Raw genomic sequence first — 23,375 nt, 5'->3', positions numbered from 1 at the left:
AGAGGGAAAGAAAGGAAAGCCCCTAAACGCGCGTGGCCACCCCGGGTTCCGCCTCTCAACTGAACCTCCGGGGGTGGTTCGGGAACGCGCGCGCTCCTCCCACCTCGCCCTTCCCATCTTCTGAAGTGAACTGACTGGAAGTGGCGTACGTGCAAAGCAGAGCCGGAGAGTGGCGGCGTAAGCCCCGCCCCCTCCAAAGGCCCGGGCAACGGTGAGAAGGGAGGAGGAGGAGATAGGGCGAGTGGGGGATGGCGGGGGGAGAAGAGCTCGCGACGGCAGCGGACGGGTCTCTCGCTTCTCCCTCTGCCTGAAGAGGTGGCAGAGGAGGAGGGGGGGAAAAAGAGCCGCGGAGTTGTAGAGGAGGACGCCTCTCTTCCCATTTGCCAGAGGCTGCTATGAGGCGTCGGTAGGAGGGCGCCTCTGAAGCGGCAGGCGAGAAGGCGGCGGGGTTTGGTGGCGCTCCTCCGCCCATCAGGAGGAGAGGAGGAGACGGACGAAGCAGCAGAGCCGCGGCGCGGCTCCGACGGGCTAGGGGGCGGCCATGATGAAGTGAGCTACTCGCCGCCTTCCCGAGGCCGCGGAAAAAGAAAAAAAAACCAGGGGCGACCAAGGAGGGGGACGCGAGAACATGGCCAATGACAGTGGTGGGAGTGGCGGCGGCGGCGGGGGGGCCGGCCAAGGCGGGGGATGCGACGGCGGCGGCAGCAGCAGCAGCAGCGCCAGCCAAGAGCGGGACCGGCAGTACTGTGAGCTGTGCGGGAAGATGGAGAACCTGCTCCGTTGCGGCCGCTGCCGCAGCTCTTTCTACTGTAGCAAAGAGCATCAGCGTCAGGACTGGAAGAAGCACAAGCTCATCTGTCGGGGAAGCGACGGCGGCGGAGGCGGCTCCCCGGCGGCAGAAGGGGGCGCTGCTGAGCCTCGTAAACCCGGCGACGACCAGCCCTTCCACCAGAGCGCTCGTCACGGCCGCCCGCATGCTGCAGGACGGGACGGCGAGGAGAGGGCGGCGACGGCGCTCCCGGCCAAGCCGCAGCGGGACACCAACTCGGAGGAGAACGTGGCGGTAACGAACAACCACGTTGCCAAAGTGGCGCCAGGAGCCCGAACACAGGAAGAGGAGGATAAGGAAGCGGCGGTTGCTGCGGCAGGTCCGGCCGTGGAGGCGGGGCACTTCTACCGGGATAAATCCAATTTGACTGGCGAAGCGTCCCTGCGCCCCAATGGGCAGATGAAATCGCTGGTGCCTCAGCGTCTGGCTTTGGAGTACATCGTGCCCTGCATGAACAAGCATGGCATCTGCGTGGTGGATGACTTTCTGGGCAAGGAGCTGGGCGGGCAGATCGAGCAGGAGGTTCGGGCTTTGCACCATACCGGACGCTTCACCGACGGGCAGCTGGTCAGTCAGAAGAGCGATTCCTCCAGGGACATTCGTGGCGATAAAATCACCTGGGTGGAAGGCAAAGAGTCTGGCTGCAAAACCATCGGAAAGCTTATGAACAGTATGGACGATCTTATACGCCACTGCAATGGCAAACTGGGTAACTACAAAATCAACGGCAGGACGAAAGTGAGTGGCACCTCCTCTTTCTTGCCATCCTCTGGTGGTACTTATGCAGCTGTCGGCAGTGAGGCCTTCTAGCTGTTGATTCTTTATGGTCCCTAAGCACATTTATTTTTAGGATGGTTTAATAGATTAATTGAAGGCCACAAAATTGTGGGTGAAGTGGTAAGGGTCAGAGAAAGATTGAGAGACAGCTTCTGTAAGGGATCCCTGAGGGTAGCTTGATATATGTCTGCTTGGGGTTAGTAGAACTTAAATGCTTCTGATTGAATAACACTTTATTTAATAAGCACTTGGTTAAACCATCCAAAACATTAGGGTTTGCTCCTAATTCAAAGATACCAATATTATTTTAAGGTTCTTGGAGGAGAAATGAAGACAGAACATTGAAAAAATAAGTTTTTCTCTATAACCAATTGATGCCACAGTTATATAATTTTGTTCATATAACCAGTTGATGACACAGAAGTGTTACAGAGTTGTGTTGGAGTGATTGAAGTGAGACTCTCTCCTAAAGTGAGATTCTGTTTTCTAGTTGAGCAAATGTGTGGAAGAGAAACAGTAAAATAGAGCATAATAGTGTCAATATGAGTACTGTTAATCTACTCTCATTTTATCAGTATACCTATAAGAGTATATACCAGTACATGCTAAATGTTGAATTAGCTAGAACTAATCATGGTGTAAACCTGGGGAATTTGAATTTGCTACTTGACATCCTATTCAGTCTTGATTATTTTGTAATGCTAAATGCACATCTTGTTACATATAGCACAAGACTCTTAATGCCAATATTGCACAATTATGCTTACTGAGATTTAGTGATTATTTCTTCTGGTAAGCTGAAAAAGCATTCTTGAATATTATGGTAAGCATAAAATTAGTTTTTCAGTTTATTTATAGGAACTAATACATTATTGAACTTAACATTGATAATTAGGAGTAAAGTTTCATAGTGTTACCAATATTACATAGCAGAACTGTATTATAATTAGAAAGTATTACAAATCTTCATTGTGGTTTTGTTTCTTTGCACATGATAGAGGTCAAGGAATGTAGGATGAGCCACAGCTTTTTCTAAATGTAAATGCTGAAGATGAAGAAATTGCCTGGGATTATATGCTCTCTTCTTAGTCTGTAACCAAAAGGATAAAGCAAATTTTGATGAGGATTAACACTTGTACATTTGTTGGAAAGAACTGAGTGGGAAAAAATTAACAGGTTTAAAATGTGGAAGTATCCACTCATTAGAAAAAGTGTTGTGTTATATTTATAATTATATTATAATTATCAGTGATAGAATTAATAATATGCTACTTAAATCCAATATGTTAGAAAAGTTATATCTTTGCTAACCATAAATTAAAATATAATTGGGCAGCAGCATTGTTTAAAATGTTTCATGGTTCGGTCAGTGTAGTTTTAAAGAGAAGACTTCTGTCCACATTTTTCTATAAATCTTTGCGCTGGGAAAGCATAGGGAATGAGGAATGAGGTCTGTTTTTATTTTATTTATATTTGCCCACTTAAGAGTATACTTTTGAAGATATGCAGTTAATAAAAATCAGGAGAAGAGCTATCTACACTGCTTTGTGTTGCACATATATTAAGAAAAAATGTTCATTGTGATTTATAAAATAGGACAAAATGATACATAATCTAAATTAAGAATTCCTTAAATCTGTTTCGGTTAAAAAAAACATGATATTTGCTGGCTTTTGAACCTCATGGAAACAGTGCATTTGATAGTGCTAAGAAAAAGATGATGTAAAAGTCTCTCCCTATAGTTTTTATGGGCATTTGAAGAAAGAAAAATCATTTAAGATTTGCAGGGAATACTTTCCTGAAATATGAGTGTGTATTACAGCCATGTAACAGTTTATATTTGAAGACACAAGCCCCTATCTTCTCCCAGAATTATGCAGCAGTTTCAGAGGGCAAACCTCCTAAACACAACCCCAAGAAGAGGTAAGGCTGTTTTATGAGGTGCTACATTCGCCCTCTGATCTGGACTATCTTGTGCCCTCAAATCAAAACATATGTCATATACATAAAAAAAATATGGAAGAAAGCAGATTGAATTGTGAAGTCAAAGTAAAATGAAATATAGAAGAAGTTACAGATTATGTAACTATAGTACTTGATAATTTTTTTTAGATTTTTCTACTCATGAACTGATTTGACACATGATCAATATTTTATCCACAGGAAATAGTTAAACTTCTTAATGAATGCTGGTGAGCAGGGGTAGCTCAGATTACTACTCAAATGTATTTGCTAAAATTTCCCTTCAAATGCTTTAGAGCACTCATTCCATTTTTAGATTCTCGTAATATTATATATAAAATTCAATTTTCTGTATAATATTTTTCTTATATTCAAATCCTGTCAAACTTGAATGTTTTAATACAATACAATACAATAGTAGAGTTGGAAGGGACCTTGGAGGTCTTCTAGTCAAACCCCCTGCCTAGGCAGGAAACCCTATACCGTTTCAGACAAATAGCTATCCAACATCTTCTTAAAGACTTCCAGTGTTGGGGCATTCACAACTTCTGGAGGCAAGCTGTTCCACTGATTAATTGTTCTAACTATCAGGGAATTTCTCCTTAGTTCTAAGTTGCTTCTTTCCTTGATTAGTTTCCACCCATTGCTTCTTGTTCTACCCTCAGGTGCCTTGGAGAATAGTTTGACTCCCTCTTCTTTGTGGCAACCCCTGAGATATTGGAACAATACTATCATGTCTCCCCTAGGCCTTCTTTCTCTTAAGCTAAACATACCCAGTTCCTGCAACCGTTCATCATATGTTTTAGTCTCCAGTCCCCTAATCATCTTTGTTGCTCTTCTCGGCACTCTTTCTAGAGTCTCCACATCTTTTTTACATCGTGGTGACCAGAACATTTTAATCCATAACATGCTACCTCTACGTGTAGTACAACGACTTCAGTGTGTCAGACTAGCTATTTCTGCTTTCAAAACTCTTCTGGTTTTTTTTCTCTCATTACAGGTAGTCCTCAACACACAGCCTTTTGTTTAGTGATCATTGGAAGTTACAACACTACTGAAATAAGTGACCTATGACCATTATTCACATTTACAACCATTGCAACATCCCCATAGTCAGGTGAACAAACTTTGGATGCTTGGCAATTGGCTCATATTGTTGACGGTTGCAGTATCCTGGTTTTGTGACCTTCTGACAAGCAAAATCAATGGGGAAGCCAGATTCACTTAACAACCATGTTACTTAACAACAGCAGTGATTCGTTTAATAACTGTAGTAAGAAAAAATCGTAAAATGGGGGGAAAACTCACTTAACTGTCTTGCTTAGCAACATAAATTTTGGACTTAATTGCCATAGGTTGAGGACTATCTGTATTCCTTAAGTGAACTTGTTTTGTCAAGCTTTGTTACTTTTCAATTTCATTTTTTTCCAATTTCATTAGGTACTGCAACTTTGTAAGTTTAATACAACTTACAACTGTTTCTGAAGGAACCATGATACATTTGTGTGCTGCGTAGAATTTAGCACAGTTTTAGAAAATTGTCTTTTGATGTCTTAATATTAACCATAAGTTGTCATCATATATCTTTGAGTAAATCTCATAAACCTAACTCTAATAAAACCTTTGTTTTGAGGTGAACAACTATTTAATAACTCCAGGATTGTTAAAAAGGTAATATAAAAAAACTTTAATATAGAATATTATTTAGAAATCTTTGTTTTACATAGTTTTCTTTGTAGAAAACAATTATTTGCAAAACCATTTGTATTGCACTATCACACATATTTTATTCTTAGAATATTGCTGCCCTTGGATAGAAGCACACTCTCAATGAATTTTGCTTATTTGAAATGAACTAACTATTTTGTATCACTAAAAATGAATGTGGCTTAAAAGGGCAGGCTTGCAAGTCACATTTGAGAGAAGCCACTCATCTAGTATCCCTTTCTATCTGTTCTAGTTTAATCCTGTAAGATAACTCAAAACATTAAATAGTTCATTTTGAATAAATTTTGCAATTCTAATTTTAATGTCATAAATGTGTTGGTCAATTTGGCATTAGATCCCAGTTTGTCCAATTAACTCACTTATTTTAAACATTTATCATGAAACTTTCTATAAAATTGTTTTTATTCCATTTTGTTGCTTTTTATATACACCAGCAAAATTGATTGGAGTCATATAACTGTTTGATATATATGTGTGTGTGTGTGTGTGTGTGTGTGTGTGTGTGTGTATATGTATATATATATATATATATATATATATATATATATATATATATATATATATATATATATATATATATATATATATATATATATATATATATATATATATACATACATACATACATACATACATACACACATACACACACACACACATACATACACACACACACACACACACACAGAGGTAGTCTTCCACTTAAGAACATGATTGGGCCCAGAATCTTAGTGGTTGAGTGAAGTGATGATTAAGTGAGATGCCATATGATCATTTCAGTTTTCTGGCCAACGAGGTCAGTCATAGCTTCAGAAAGCAAACAATTAGTGCTTTTTCCTGCTACACTTTGTGTTCTTCTCCCCCCCCCTCCATGTCATTCTAGTTTACTTTTTAAAAAAATTATAGGCTCATAGAATTTCATACCAAATATGTATCATTTATACTTTCTAAAACAAGACCACAGAGGCTTTGATATAAATAAAACCAATATTATAAGGTCATGGATTTGCAACTGATCCGCTTCCCATTTTTTATTATTAAAATAATTATAAATATATTTTATCAGGGAACCTAAGAAATGCTGAAGATATCTGTAAAGACTTGCTGTTTACCATGGCTTAAAGCTATTAGGAGTAGAATAGAGTTAGCACACTCCAAGTTCTTTTAGTTAAACGGTGTCATCTCTTGGATCCTAGAAGTGACTCTTTGTGCTGCCCTCTGGAATGACATTTACCTTGAGATTTGAGTGGCTCTGAAGACCTTGCTCTTTGCATAATGGCAAATGAGATTGCAGACCTTCTTTCCTCTTTTTTTTTATTCCCATCTGAGTTTGTTAACTTATGCCATTTTTGTTCCTTTTTGCTTTTTGGTGTTTTTTGATTTTTAAATATTTTTTACAATTGCTAAACCAGTATAACTGGGAGTCGGGTGGCATATAAATTTAATAAAGTATTACAGTTTGTTGTACTGTAAGCCAGCTATTTAGACTGGATTTGACATTTTTATCTACCTATTGATTCATTTCCAAGGACAGGTGTTGTTTGATGGTGTTAAAGGTATCAGCATCATAGAATGTGAAGTTTTGCAAAGAAAACTACCTTTTGCAATTGGCCAATGGTCATTTTGTTTATGCTGTTGGAGTTAAACTGTGCTCCAGTTGTTTTGGGATTGCACCTAAGGCGCCTATTACTATCATTGTTTTCTTTTGCCATAGTCACTGTATTTTTGTTTGCAGGTATTTGCATATTGTGATTGTCTCCAGTTCTTTCTCTTCTATTCTGCTATCTCTGGGCACCACAAAATCCACTATCCAGATTTTTTGTCCTTCTTATCAACAATTGTTACGTCTGGAGTGTTATGTGGCAAGTACTTGTCTGTTTTGAATTCTGAAATCCCAGAGCACTTTAGCTTCTTCATTGTCTACTTGTCTATTTTGTGGACTCACTAGTTCTTGCTTGCTGGCAAATGGTGTTTCTTGCAGATCTTCCAAGGCTCTATTGTTGCTACTTTGTCATGCTGTTGTTGGTAATCAATCTCTTCAGTCTCCTTGCAGCAGTTAACTAGGGGTTTGTTTCTTCAGCTTCTTTGCAGAAGCTTCATTTGTTCTTTGTTGCAGCCTTCTCAGTTCTGATCTTGTACAGTATGCATTTGTTCTTAAGGCTTGGTTTTGTACAGCCAAAATTAGCCTTCTCTTGCTTTTAGCGTTTGCCAGGTTTTGTTATCTGCTTTGCTTGCTTTTTTTTAAATATACAGGCCATGTAATATTTTGCTTTGTCTCTTTTCTATTCTTCATTTTATCTGTCTTACAGGCAAGTTTGGCCTCTCCAGTACTCAATAAGCCTTCATGGTATACTGGTTTGCGTTCATCATCTTCGTTGTTCTTTTTAAAATATTCCAGAAGATGAAGTCAAAAAAATACCTCAGTATTTCTAGCTCTATCTCAAAGTAGGATGAATATATTTCTGCATCTTAAAGTTTATAACTTTATATAACTTTATTATTAAATAATAAAGGTAAAGTTTATTATCTGATTTTTCTTTAAGTTATGTATTCTTTTTGTGCAAAATAATATAAAGAACTGCAAAGGTTGACTGAAGTTATTTAATAGAAAATTAGTTATTTTCCAGGTTTGCTTTTTCTTAACCTGGGAATTGACACTTTTGCAGGAAAAGCATCATTGTCTCATTGCGATGTTGATGATGTTATTGAGAAAAAAAATACACAATTAGTTTATTGGGATATATTGGGCTCAGTTTGTGGCATACCAATTTTTACTCTAGTCTAGGCATTTTAGTTTTCTTCTTTCCTGTTTTTTTCTATAGAAAATTGTGTTAGTCCAAGGAATTGGTAATATGTTTAATGTTAAAAGTATTGTAACACTGTGGATTCCAATGTAGCTTCTGAACTAGACTGTATTTGGGAATGTGATACCTATTGCATCACATTTGTATTGTATTTGATAAAGTCCATCTGCTAACAGAGGAAGACAGCAGAGAAAAGAATTCCCATCAGTTCTGTGTGTCTCCCAAATCTTCTAGAGGATTCTAGAGTAGATTGAGATATATACTGAGATAGTTTGAACAGGAAGAAAAGAGGAAAACATGCTTGTTAGATTAATCATAATAAAGTCTAGTCCTCATCTGGTAACCAGCAGTCAACTTGACATTAAATATATTTCTATTTTCAGTCCAAACATTAAATATCAAAAAAATGGTGGCGAATAGTTGTTGCCATTTACTTGGCAATATGAGAGGGGGAAACTTGCAAATATTGACAAATATTCAAGAGATGGAAAGAAAACAAAGTCGTGTCATTATTCAAAAGTTGAAGGAGAAATTACAATCATACAAATGTCTCCTTCCCAGGTCTGAGTTTCAGGACAAGAAACTTCAGTTTTTTCTTGATGGGGTATGGTTTTGAGTACTTCAAAAATAATCATTTACATATATTTTAGGTATATTTGTCCATTATCCTATTTTTATTAAGTGTTATTCAAAATTGTTGGAAATATTAACATCCATTACATTTCCAGAAAAGAAATCTTGCTTTTTAAAAAAAAGTTAGCAAAGGATGCTATGACAAAACTTAAAATTGTTATTAACTTATTGTCTATATAACTGCTTTTTAATCTGAAATGTTTTTTAAAATTCAGAGCATCCTTTTTTTGTCTTTAACTTTGGAGAAACTAAAATATGAATATATGGATATAACGTTGGTGTGTTTGGTGCATAAAAGACTTAGAGCTTAAAGGTTTATCAATTTAATTTGTGTAAACATTTTTAATTTTAGTTGCAAATGCAGCTATAAGCTGTTGAACACTAAATAGATATCTTCATTCTTGCTTATTTAGAAGGAAAGCATGAACACTGCAAAGTAAATATTGAACTGACCTGTCATAGAATCATATAGTGCAGCGATGGCGAACCTTTTTGGGCTCCCATGGCAAAAGCGGGGGGAGCGCAAGGGGGTCATATGCAGGCGTGCCATACCCATAATGCTATGTGCGTGACCCCCCCTTGCGCATGCGCACACACACGCCCTGCGCATGCGTGTGACCCCTCCCTTTTGGCCCCCGATAGACCCGTTTTTCCCTCTCCCCAGGCTCGAGAAGCTTTCAAGGAGCTTGGGGAGGGTGAAAACAGCCTCCCCCCCCTCTCGAGGCTCTTTGCTGTCTCTCGGACTGCACTGGGGGAGAAGTATTTGCAATCGGTGTCTGCCCTGCCCACTTCCCCCACGGCAGCTTCTCCTTCTGGCTGCTCCAGTATCCCAGCCAGAAGCAGCACTGTGACAGCTCCTGTCACAGGAGGTTCCCCTCCTTCCCCACACGAGCGAGCTACTTGCACGGCTCTAGCCCGCGGCTCTAATGAAGATCCGCAGTCCACAGCGCTGCTACTTCCAGCCGGGATATATTCTGCCAGACCCTTGGTAGCGTCTTTATGTGAAGCAAAGGCATAGCGATGGCAAGGACGGGCAGTCCCAGGCTTCCCTCCCCCCCCCCCCCCGCCTGAGCAGACTTCTTCAGAGCTCCAGCCTGCAGCTCTGATGAAGATCCGCGGTCTGGAGCACTGCCGCTTCCAGCCGGGATATATTCTGCCAGACCCTTGGCGGCCTCTTTATGCAGGTAGCTTGCCTCCCCCGCCAGCAGCTCCTCCGCCAGCATTCCGGCTGGAAGTGGAAGCGCAACAGCTGCTGTTGGGGAAGAGACGAAGGGGCGGTGGTCGCCCGTTCTCGCCACCGCCACCCCTTCGCCCCTGGTAACGGCGACTGTTGCGATGCTGCTTCCATCAGGGACACTGGAGGAGCTGCTGGCAGGGAGGCGAGCTACCCTCATAAAGACACCACCAAGGGCCTGGCTTGATGACATGGGAGTAGCTGTGGTGGCTGCCCGGTTGCTCCTGCCCTTCCCCCTGTGGCTGCAACTGCTGCTCTTCTGGGGCACCCAAGCCAGCCAGGCACTCCAGACCTTGGATCCTCATCAGAGCTGCGGCCTGGAGCTGTACACGTAGCCTGTCAGGTGGGGAGAGAGGAAAGGCCATCCTTGCCGCTGCCGTCCCCTCGCCCCCGGCGGCTGTCACAGTGCTGCTTCTGGCTGGTGTGGGAATGGCTGCAGGGGCCGGCTAGCCGCTCCTGCCTTTCCCCTTGTGGCTGCTGCTGCTTTTGTCAGGCGCCCGAGCCGGCCAGGCACTTCGGACAGCAGATGAGCCATGGGCTGGAAGGCTGGGGCTATGCAAGAGGCCCGCTCAGGCGGGAAGAGAGGGAAGCCCTGACCACAGCTCTACTAAGAAGCGATGGCCAGGAACCCCTCTCTGCGTCTTTTGGCACGCGCGGCAGTTGCTCTTCCTGTTGCTGGTTTTTGGTGTGCATGCGTGCCAGGAACCAGATCACCAAATGGCCGACATGCATGTGCACCCTGGAAACAAAAATCATTTTCCTGGCGTGCACATGCGCACCGGGCGGCTCCACTTCTGCTTTCTGGCACGCCAATGCGTATCAAGACCAGCTGGCTGCTGCGCCCGAACCCGGAAGTGAAACTGATGATGGCTCCGCGTGCCAGGAGAAATGGCTCTGCGTGCCCCTTCTGGCACGCGTGCCATAGGTTGGCCATCATGGATATAGTGGAAAGGAATCTTGAGTTAAAAGGAATAGGTCTTGTACTTCAATATTATCTTCTGCTACAGAAAATAATTCTGAAATTATTTACTTTTTAGGGGGAGAAAGTTTAGAAAAAGGTAATGATCAGACCTGAGAATCCACACATTCCATGTGAAGCATTTTCTAAATGGTTTCATTTTTTGAATTTCAAATATTATCAACTGTCATTCTTTCTTTGTTATTGATGATTAATCATTTTCATTACTCTCTGTCCTTCTAAAATCGTTCATTTCTTTTGCTTTGTGTATTTTCTAATATAGGCCACTTTATCAGTTAGCAATTATGCATATCATTTAATAAGAAAATATTATGCTGTAGTTTATAAATTATTTTACATGAAGAATTCCTCCCCCCATTTTATATGAATGTGTCTATTTCTATTCAGTGGTCTTCAAATATATAATTTTGTATGACCTTTATTGAAATAGTGTGGTAACCTGTTTTGAAAATAATACCATATTAAAAATCGCTTCAAACAATCATGAGAAAAGATAGTGGCAGTGGATACATCAATTTTAATTTTTAATAGAGTAAATATTGTTAAATAGAGGGCAAAATATTTTCAACCAAGATACTTCAAATGAAGTAACTTTCAGAATGCATCCAAAATCCTGAACCCATGTCTTACATAAATTTGAAAATTTTTGAAATATTTACAAATATTTCATACAAAATGTCATAAATATATTCTATGGTCAATTCCTAATTATGCTATTTCAATCTGGGCTAATTTCAAGGCAAATACATCTCTGATTATGTCCCAGATTTTTAAAGAACTTTTATTTCCCACTAACATTAGAAACGTTGCCGTTATTGAGGGCATTGACAAATCTGGTAAGGAGATATCTCTGAAACAGTGACTCAAATGGGGATGGATTTCTAGTATTTTTTTAAAGCAAGGAAGAATTCTGAAAGAAAAATATTTTAAAAAATTAAACTGAAAATATTATGTTTATAAAACATTTGAAGGTATCTTAATCATAGTATGTTATATAGTGCCAGTTGAATGGGAACATAGAATCTGAAACTTATCTTAGAAACAAAGTTTGATTTTAAATGTTCTGTTAAGAATGCTTTTAATATAGGATATCCATCTATCAAGTCATCCAACTATCCACCTATCAATCACATTTATATTACCGCCCATCTCATATAGTGACTGAGCAGTGTGTACAAGATAATCCAAATAGATTTTAAAAAGCCAATGATGCAACAAAGATAAAATTAAAAAGATTTTAAAAAATAGTGGCGGGAGAAGCCATATAGAGAATGTATTCTGTTGGCCATCATGTAACCATCTGGCAGGCTCTGCTCTTATTATGGGATCCAAGCCAGTTGACATAACCATGTTTTGAATATAATCTGAAGACCAATAAGATTGGAGCTAGCCTCACCTTGGGCAGGGGGAAGGATGCTCCACAGGACAAGCACCATGGCAGAAAAGGCTTTCTTCCTAGATGCCATTTGAAGATATTACCTATCTGGGTAGTCCTATAATATGCCCCGTCTGCCAGACCTATGGGACAGGTAGATGTAACTGGAGAGAAGTGATCCCCCAAATAACCAAGTACCATGATAATGATAAGTATCAATAAAATTATTACATCTTGTGATATCAAGACTTTGTACTCAATACACCAGTTGAACACACTCATTTTTGTATTCTCAAGCAGACACAAAGTTAGATTAGTAGATTTGTTGTAAACAATTAGAAAGCCAAGCATTCAAAGAAAAAGAAATGCTGTATCTAACAATCCAGACTCTTGCCATATATATTCCCAAAGCTTAATTCCTGAGTCCTTTCCTCTGACCCTTTCTAAGCAGTGACAGTTTTGCTGCTCATTTCCTGATGCTAAAGATTTGTGAAGCAACTCTTTTGATAGTGAGAATCAAATGGGCTGCTGCCGGTTTGCACCAATTCAGGCGAACCAATAGTTAAGATTCTGCGCGGTTTGGCGAAGCAGCAAATTTGGGGCTGGCTGTGATGAGTGACATCACCCAGTCACATGACTAACCGGCCGTGCCTACCCAGCCAGAGAACCAGCTGTTAAGTTATTCAAATCCCACCACCGATCAAATCCCATTTAAGCTCTTAGCAAGTTCTATGAGAGGAAAATCTATAAGAAGCCGTATACTTTTTTTCTTCTACCCAATTGTATGAAATGCAGTGAAATTCATTTTCCCTACTCTGTAGATCATCTGTAGATCTGTTGTTATAGAAATGGCTAGTTTATACTATTATGTAAAAGTAAAACATTGAGGTTTGATGTTACTTCTTGTTCTACTGCCCCAAAGGCAGTCGGAAGTCAGTGCCTTCTCTTCCCCCCCCCCTTCTTCTCTATACTTTTCCCTTTTTTCCTCTCCTGTTTTTCCTTTTATTTGCTTTTGTATCTTTGTGTTTTATATTATAAACTAATAAAATGGAAAAGATGGGAAAGAAGATAGCTAATTTTTTTTAAAGTCCTCATCTCTACTTTCAGAACTCGATGTGATTGTTTGATTTCTCATCTTTATTGAAAGGGGCTTGCAAAGCATGGTCAGACACACTAGAGACATGTTCAGTAATATTCAAGAGCAAGACCCTGAAACAAAAAAAACCCTGGGTTTATTTATTATCAAGCAACAAGGAACTACAGACATGTAAGAACATGATTGGTTACAAAGAAGCCTGAAGTAAAAATAGACACATCATGCTGCACCTGTCAAATGCGAAGTCAAAACTTTCCACTACTTTTAATGAACAACTTCCTTTTGAAGCCCTAACTGCTAATAGAGTTGAAACAATGATGCATGCTTTCTTGATTGCTTATTAAATAATTACTATTATACTTAAAACTCTTACACTATGCTCAGGAACACTTAAATGCTTTCACAGTACGAATGTGCTAAAAGTTTCATACTTGGAAACACCAACTTGGTGTGGTTCATGTCCAAACCAATTATGCTTATTTTATGTTATGTGAAGCAATCCAGTATGTTGAATTTTATATATATGACTAGACACATGCACACAGACTACAGTTAAATTATATGGTTTATCAAGTTGTGCGTGGTCTTTGACCCAATTTTAACCATGGCATTAATGACTTGCCGGAAATAGTTTAATGTAGGAGTAGTAAAAAAAAACTTTGTTAACTCATCTGTACCCCCATTCCTTTAATTTTCAATATCTAGGAAAGTTCTCATCAAAGAACAAATGATTATATGGCTATAAAAGTTAAATCTATATATTATTATGTTGCTTCTGGTAAAAAAATATTCCTTTAGTATTCAATTCCTTAATTCATTAAGATCTCTACGTAGTTTTCTTGGTAACTATTCTTTTCTTCTGGGATGTTTTTAGAGAGGAATCTAAAGGTACTTGCAATAGAATAACTTATTACTGCAGATAAATGGAGAAAAAGATCATCTTTAAAAGATTATGGATATAGGGTAATTAGAGTTTGCTGTACAACATCCTAAAGGAATGATTATGGCATAAGGTTTTTTGTTTGATTGGTTTAGTGTTTTATTTTATGATTGTTTTAAGAGTTACTAGTTTTACTGTTTTATGAGCTGCCCAGAGTTGCTTAAGATGCTTCATACAACACACTATACTAGGCTAAAAATGTTGTTGGATAGTTTATAATTCAGTATATGTTGGGATTTATACTACTGTCCTAGCATTATATGAAATAGGCAGTCTTGTTTAGCTCTAGTGTATTGAATTTGTTTTAATAGAGCATATTATCCAAATACAGCTGTTGTGTTTTGTTAATCTATTTTAAGGTATAGAAGGTTGTGTGGACCCAAACAGTGTGTAAGAATTCCTTGTCATGGCCATTTTGAAACTTAGGTTTTAGTGTAGTATATAAAGTAACTTTCCAATTCTTTGTAGGAAAGTAATATCTGAATTCCTTTATTTGTCTGTTTTTTTAAGTGTCCTTTGAATATTTTTGTACTGTTTTGAAATGCCAGTGAAAAGTCATTCTTGTTTGTTTGCGGATAACGACATATAAATGTATTAATAACTATCTTTAGATGGCAGCAAAAACACTAACATTTCTTATATTATTAATAATATAATAGAATTTATAAACAGCAGGCTAAAATTTAATGGAAAGCCCTCTGATTTCTCCAAATTATAATTTTCTTAATAATAATGTGGATCATTCAAGTTATACCAGTTTACTTACAAAAAATATTTACAAGTAATCCTCAACTTTACAACAGTTCATTTAGTGACTGTTCAAAGTCATAATGACCCTGAAAAAAGTGACATTACCATTTTTCACACTTACGATTTATTACAGCATCACCATGGTCATATGATTAAACTTCAGAGGCTTGGCAGCTGACTCATATTTATGACAGTTGCAGTGTCCCAAGTGTGTCGCATTGTATGTGATCCCCTTTTGTGACCTTCCAACAAGCAAAGATGATAGGGAAGCCAAATTCACTTAACAAGCGTGAATTAACATAGCAACTGCAGTGATTCACTTAACAACTGTGGCAAGAAAGGTTGTAAAGTGGGCAAAACTCAGTTAACAAATGTTTCACTTAGCAACAGAAATTCTGATCTCAATTGTGGTTGTAAGTCTGTATGCCATTTGTTTAGGGAGGTAAGGAACCCCTGGAGCAAGAGACAGCTGCAGAGGGAAAAATAATTGTGGAAGCAAACGTATACTTAGAAATTATTGAATATAGATGTATTACTTGCTTGCTTATTTATTTATTTATTCAGTTTATATAGCTTCCCATCTCAATGAATGACTCTGAGAAGTGAACAATAAAACAATAATAATTAACAAAAATCAAATCACATGGCAGCCAAGAAAATCATTGTCACAACCAAGAGATGGGACTCCTTATATCCCTGGGTCCAGAAAAAGAACTTGCAAAATAATTTTGATTTCTTCCTGTTTTAATCTTAAAATACAAACATTATTGAGCATTGACTTATGGTGTTAACTTGTTTTTTTTAATGCTACTCCTGGCACAATAATTATACCAGATTAAAGCTTACAAATTGTCAATATGTATAAGGCTATCATTACCCTAATGTGTTAGACAACCATCTGAACGAATATGCTTTTAAAAAATAGTTTCATGGACATAATCACTTGCATATTTATTAAATATTTTCACAATATTAAATTTCAAAATGCTGAAATTTATAAATCCATTTTTTGAGATAGAGAAGAAGTCCCTTTATGTTCATGTTATGCGCTTTCTTGTTAATTGCAGGCAATGGTAGCTTGTTACCCAGGCAATGGAACAGGATATGTGCGACATGTGGATAATCCAAATGGAGATGGAAGATGTGTTACGTGTATATATTACCTTAATAAAGACTGGGATGCCAAGGTACTTTCTATTTTTGGAGAAGGTTTTACAGTAAATATATTAAGAAATGGCATTCTTGTTATATTGATTGTAATAAGTGATTGATTGTTATGCTGTTTTAAATAAGTCTAAAAATAGTTAGCTGGTTTTTCCATATGTTTTTAACAGGCTCCCTTGAATATCTGGCAAACTCATTCTTAATATTGCAACCAAGCCCTAGGTCTCCAGGGCAAATATATTCTGTCTAGGATCTAAAATGTTATCTGGTTCTACTTTTGGAAAATTTATTGGAAATTCTACTATGTAAACTGAGACCTTTAGCCTGAAGTAATTCTTCTACCTTCAGCTTATGTTTTTTATCAACATCATGATTTTTGTTGTTGGTAAAGTGATTCAAATGAAAATGTAATAAGCTTACTTATAATAAAGTACCAAATGTGTAATATCTTTAACTGGGGTGCTCAGTGTATTTGTTGAAAAGGAAAAGGGGAAGGAGGAGGAAGAATGACCATATTTTTGGAGTATAAGATGCATCTTAGTTTTTGGGGAGGAAAATGAGAAGAAAAAAAATTCTGCCTCTGCCTACCCGCATCCATGGTATTCAGCTAGCTAGCTTCCTGTCAGTATGTGAGACTTAATGACTTGGAACATATGGTAACAAGGTTAGCCAATTAATAGGCATAGCAACTAAGTCAGCCAATGAGGGCTATTTGAACTCTGAAACAGTATTTGCTGTGTGAGCAACAAGGAGACAGGAAGGAGCCTGGTTTAAGCTGATAACTGAAAGTGAAACTGCTTCTACCTTGGAAAACCTGCTTTCGGTATTATATTTTATATTATTATTATTATTTTGAATCCTGCTGAATCAGTTACTTGTATGTGCATTTGGAATGTGATCGCTGCTGCAAACTATGACTAGCCAGGTCAGTTTTAGCACTTAATGCAGCCTGATTCAGCACAGCTGATTGGCAGGTGAATTGGACTGCCAGAATACCCCCAATCAGCTGTTCCAGCCTGCAGGGATTGCCACAAACCATCGCTGCCTCCATGCCTTGCATTTTTCGCCTCTGGTGCGGGTGGGTTGGGCTAGCACACAAATTTTCACCCTCTTTTTTGGTGGGGGAAAGGTGCCTATTATACTCTGAAAATGCGGTAACTTTAGGAAAGTGTGGAAAGACAGCCAGAACGTAATTTGAATCATCTTAGTTTGATGGCCCTTTGTAACTGTCATTTTCTGTTACTTTTGCTTCATCCTGAAGAATTTTGGAATATCAGGAAGTATTTCCATTATTGTTATCTATTGTAGCAGATAATAATATCTTACAATAACTGATAACTACTAAAAATGTAAATTCCTGTTGGATTCTTTTCAAGGTAAATGGAGGTATTCTCCGAATATTTCCAGAAGGCAAAGCCCAGTTTGCTGATATTGAACCTAAATTTGACAGACTGCTGTTCTTCTGGTCTGATCGCCGCAATCCTCATGAAGTGCAGCCTGCATTTGCTACAAGGTGAGATGAATGAATCATACATACAGATTTTAAAGAAGCCTGGTAGGGGTGTGAAATGTTAAAAACTTCTTGTTTTAGCTTTCAAAAGCACATTAATTGCTTTCTAGAAAGTTACAGATGAACAAAACCCTCTTAAAATGCTTATTGCAATTTAGGGATTTACCATGCTGCTATTATTTGTCGGCCATCAGAGTCAAAGTCTATCAGTTTAAGTACTGTAAAATATATAACTAAAAAGTTAGAATTTTGGACAATAATGAACCTTTAATGGATCTTGTTTTAGTAGAGTTGTGTTTAGTTAAAAAGTCTAGTGATTCTGTCCATTGAATGTAAGAAATAAAGAAATTAACTATGTTGTTCTTGGGCTGGGTCTATATGTATCTTCTTTCAGAGATTGCAAAAAAGATAAATAAATTTAATCTATTATGGTGTTATTTATTTATTTAAAGGCTAAAACAGCCTCCTTTTATCTTAGGGCTCTCCAGATGTATAAAATTCAGTTCCTAATATTCTCAACAATAGCCATGCTGGCTGAGAAATACTGGGAGTTGAAATCCATATATTAGGAAATGTTGTACTTACAGAAATGATATTTAGATAATTTGGAGATAGTATTTTTTCCTGGAAGATCAAGACATCACAATTTTAACTAATGCAAAAAATAAACTGTTTCAATTCAAAATTGAAAAATTGAGGAACATCTTTCAAATGTTTTGTAAAGAATTAATAGACTGGTAAAATTATTTTATATATAACATTAATTAGCAAAGAAACAACATACTTCAATATTTTTTATATTCATATTGATTTAAAATGAATTTCCATAAATTACAGAAGTCATAGTTCTAGAGAAATTAAGATAGTAAGTATCTTGAGCTTCACTTTAAAAAATACCTAGTTATAATTAATATAAATTATGAAAGATCATGATACTCATGAGCACCACATAAGGGAGAAAATATTTATATAAAACTGACAAATTGCGTTGGAATTGTACTTTTTAAGTAATAGAAATAATCTCAAGTAGTCTTGACAGAAGCATTATTTTAATGTACCATTACTGCTTCACCTTTTTTATTCTTTTAAAGGTACGCAATAACAGTGTGGTATTTTGATGCAGATGAAAGAGCCCGTGCAAAAGTAAAATACTTAACAGGTAAATAAGTTGCCATATTTTCTTACTGAGTGTTTTTACAAATTTCTTACTTGAATTTGGTCTAGTAGGACTATTCTAATTTATTTTTAAAGATTGTACTTAATCAAAATTACACTAATCTAGAGCATAGAAATTGAGCTACTATCACTTTATTAAAATATCAAGCAAAATATCAGGGCGGGCCTGTCAGGGAACTACATTTGGTGGGACTCAGGAGGCAAATTTCTCTGCTGTGTCACCCGCATCAAGAACTAATTATGGGCTCAATTATGCTTGTATTGCCTATAAAATGAACTTTTTTGTGAGGTGGGTGGCCATATAAATTAGATGAGTAAATGAATAAAAATGAAACTAAGACGTATTAATTATAACAAAATAATATAATAGAAATAGTTTTAACATTCAAAAGCCAAGTGCAAATATGTGCCTTGATGTTGGTTTCTTTTTTCCAAATTAAGTCATTAACTTTTGTAGTCAATATTTAACTTGGTTTCAAGCAGGCATTGATTTTGAAGTTTTAAAAATATGTATTTTGTTTTAAAGTTTAATAAAAGAAAAAATATAATTTATTTCAAATCCGTGTATCAGTACCATCTTTCCATATAATATCCTCCCTTTTTTTGCAGGTGAAAAAGGTGTGAGGGTTGAACTAAACAAACCTTCAGATTCAGATGGGAAAGAACAATTGTAAAAGCCTTTGGTCTACAGTTCCCTCCTCTACATCCTGGCTCTTTTCACCTCACCTTCATCAAACCTTGATGATATCTATTAACTTTTGAATGTGAATATTAAGAAAAAGAAAATCAGCACCAAATCAAGATTTTGAATCGGTAAACAATGGGTTTCAATGTTACATCAAATGGCTTTTTAACTGCTGAAGCATTGTACTCCATGATTGTGACTCCAATCCTGTGACTGCTAATGTAAAGATAAGCATTGACACATGAAGTGCCCGACATTTGAGATTTTTCTATCATTCATCTTTTGACATTCAGTCATTCAGCTCAGTGCTGTTCATCTTCCTCTTTAAAAAGTGATAAATGTTGGGTTTAAATAATTTTGTATAACTAGGTTTGGTGATCAAAATTGAACAAAACATTCTACAAAGTAGCATTTCTCTATTTTTGTAAATCTGCTATTTTCCCCATTATTCTACCATATAAAACTTAATTTAAATAAATGAAATGCCACTAAATGATTGTCTTTTTACCTAAAATCCAAAAAGGAGCACTTTAATCATCATCTGAGAACCCATTTTTTTCATATCTTATACTGATTTGATTGATTGTATTATGTTCTCTCTGAAACTTAAGCAACATGAAACGATGCCTGTCTTTCTGTCAATTACTTATGGCTTTACTTACTGAATCCAGAAAGTAACCATTTTTTAATCTGTCTCATTTGGGTTTTCTAAGTGACTGGCTGGCCACTAAGTGAACTTGATACTATCTGTACTGTCATAGTGTTGAACACTATGGGTGTACAACACTGGGAACTTCATCTGTGAAGCCATTTAATGGAAATGCAGTTCTTCAAATAAAAGCTGGGCTCTTGTGCAACTTCTGCAGATGAATTACTAGGTGGATTCTGTCCACAAATATCATTCAGTACCTAAACTGTAAGGGCTTTTCTAGGCTTTTAGATGAAGCAACACCCCTTCTACTACTTTGATGGGAGATCTGTCTTAACTCATTTCAAAGCTTTCATTCACGTAAGTTAAAATCAGAGATACGTTTTCTCTCAAAGCATTACCACCCCTCATCCTTTACTGTTTGCCCCTTGATCCTCTTACATAATGTCAGGTGTATATTAAATACATTAAGACTGAAGTGCATCACTGCAGGCTTAATATGTGAAGGATTTCATACTATGGACAAATTTTTACAATGGTCTAATGTTTCTGGGGGGGAAAAAGTGAGGAACAATACCATTCATTTACCAGCTATGTGAAATTTATTTTATTTTTCTGCTGAAATGTGATTCCCTGAAGGGGGAAGCTTTTCAATTCTCCCAGCCTTACTATAGCATCACCAATCCCTCTTTGTCTCACTTAATCAAAATAAAGTAAGTGTACAGAAATGTTTCTCTGTATGCAACTTAACATCTGTATAGTTTATATTCTTAAAAGTCCTTTTCTATGGAAAGTTCAGTAATTTTTATTAAAAAAAACCTTACTATTCATGTAAAACATGAAAAACAACAAGGATTGTGCTTAATGACCATTGACAGAAGGGAGAAAATTCAACATTAAAATAACATGCTGGGGAAAGTTACAAAAAAAAGTTTGGGTTTTTTGTTCCCTTCTGTTCCCTTCTCCAAAAATTATTTACTAGCTGTCAAAACTTGTAATGGTTTGACTTTTCTCTTCATCCTGGTAAATCAGAAGAAAACACATCTTACTCTTAAGTGCCTCTGGAAGCCTGGCCAAGGAGTGTTAATTCTTTACTGACTGGTCTGCAGCACAGTGCAGAGATTAGGCCTAGTAAATCTAACTTTTAACTGCTTTTGTATTATGTTTAATGTGTTAAAATGCAAACCTAAGATTTTACTTTTCCCCCCTTTATTCAAAGGTATCAATCAGCATCTTAAATTTGCACTTGCTGGCGAGATATACAATCTCTTGGGTATCTCCATTATTTACAAAAGTTACCAAACCGGGCCTCTGATGCCCATTTGAAAACAGTTCACGTTAGTTAAATTTTCAGCCTGGGGCATCACCAAACAGAAACCTGTTTCAGACTATTTTTAAACTGTCTTATGGCCTGTATTTCTGTTTAGTCCTGGTTAAAGATAAAGCTTCATGATGCTATTTTTATTTCATGACATTAGCCAGCTGTAAAACAAGACTTTTATCTAGCAGGCAAAGAAATTCAGGATTCATTGGCAGATTTATTATAAAGTCATGTAACTTTTGAAAATCAGTGTTCCTTATTGAAATAGCTCTCGAGTTGCTTGTAAAGCTAATCTAATTAAAAGATTATGAAAATTCTTGAAACAATGTGGTTATTTTGTAATTATGTAACTTTTTTAAAGCCTATTCCACAGCAACAAATTTGTAATCTGATAAACTGTGTGTGTGTGCACGCATGTGCCTGTTTTTAGCAGGCACTGTAACTGTAGTCAAAAGTCTGTTAGCTTTATTTATAAACCCTGTTTTTAATTATCTAATCTAGCTGTGATTGTTTTTAAAAGTGAGGCTGCTGAGGGAAAATAAACAGAGGAGGGAGAAAAGTGCTGTGGCCTGTTAGTAAGTCAACACTATGATTATAAACATTTTATCTCTACTACCTTAGTGCCTCCCTTGCTGTAAACACAGTTTTTGATTGAGAGATGTAAATAGGTATTCTGAGTATATCCACACAAACTGAATTCACAATCACTAGGTAAACAGGGCAGGATCTTCTGCCTGCCCTTGTGTCTTCTAATCCACAAAAAAAGAAAATGCTATCTGGATACATTTCAAGGCTAGTCATCTCCTAGGGAAGGGACAATTACACATACTTGTCAGAAGGCATTAAGAGGATTCACTTTTAACCATCTACATCAGTGGTTCTGTCGCGACCCCTTTGGGGGACGAACGACCCTTTCACAGGGGTCGCCTAAGACCATCGGGAAAATTGCAAAATTACAGTTATGAATTAGCAACAAAAATAATTTAATGGTTGGGGGGTCACCACAACATGAACTGTATTAAGGGGTCGTGGCATTGGGAAGGTTAAGAACCACTGATCTACATAAAGCACCTTGATTGCAGATGTACGAGATACTTTTCAATTGATTACATATCTTTAGCTAGTTCATACAACCTTTAAATAAAAATGGTTCCTCATCAAATCAATAGTTCACATTTTTTTTCACTGTTAAAACTTTGTTCTGAGAAATTTAATTTTCTGACCATGTTTTTACTACAAATGTGTGTTTTTAACTTTAAGAGTTTTGTCAAAACAATGAGAAAATGTCTTTCAACAACATAAATGTAAGATCCTTGGTTTATGTTTTGATGTATTATTATTATTTCCAATATTTTGGGAGACCCCTCTATAAAAGTATATACGTATGTAACCAGACATATAAAAACAACAGTAAGATACAGTGTAATTTAGAAAAACTACAGTATAAAAATTTAAACTCGTAGCAGCCTTATGGGCTGATATATATCCATTGCTTGGCCACAAATTGCCTCTTAAATATAAATAAAGTGGCATTCTTGTTATGCAGTGTAGTAGATCTCTGGAGATTCTTCATAACAACTATGTCTACACAGTTGGTTACAATAAAAATGAATACATTAGATCAGTTACTTGAGTAAATTGGATTAGATCACTTAGGGGCTTGTTCTATGCTTGTTTTATATATTTTTGTTAGATTAACAATATAATTGAATTCAGTTGGATACCATCATCTAGACCAGTGGTTCCCAACCTTTTTTTTGGCC

At 37.3% G+C, this 23,375-nt stretch overlaps 1 protein-coding gene across 1 annotated transcript; it reads left to right on the top strand.

Moving 5' to 3' along the window:
- The first annotated feature begins 227 nt into the window (after nt 1–227).
- Nucleotides 228–22,623, top strand: EGLN1 (egl-9 family hypoxia inducible factor 1). Its single transcript, XM_081942702.1, has 5 exons — nt 228–1,567; nt 16,175–16,294; nt 17,648–17,784; nt 18,873–18,940; nt 19,567–22,623. Exons 1-5 carry the CDS (start codon nt 629–631, stop codon nt 19,629–19,631), a joined length of 1,329 nt encoding a protein of 442 aa, XP_081798828.1. The 5' UTR covers nt 228–628; the 3' UTR covers nt 19,632–22,623.
- Nucleotides 22,624–23,375: the final 752 nt, after the last annotated feature.

The sequence above is a fragment of the Natrix helvetica genome (genome assembly GCF_964273705.1).
Source record: "Natrix helvetica genome assembly, chromosome: 2".
In the NCBI taxonomy this organism is placed as follows: Eukaryota; Metazoa; Chordata; class Lepidosauria; order Squamata; family Natricidae; genus Natrix; species Natrix helvetica.
The sequence above is the reverse complement of the archived record's forward strand: the minus strand, read 5'-3'. Positions and strand labels throughout refer to the sequence as shown.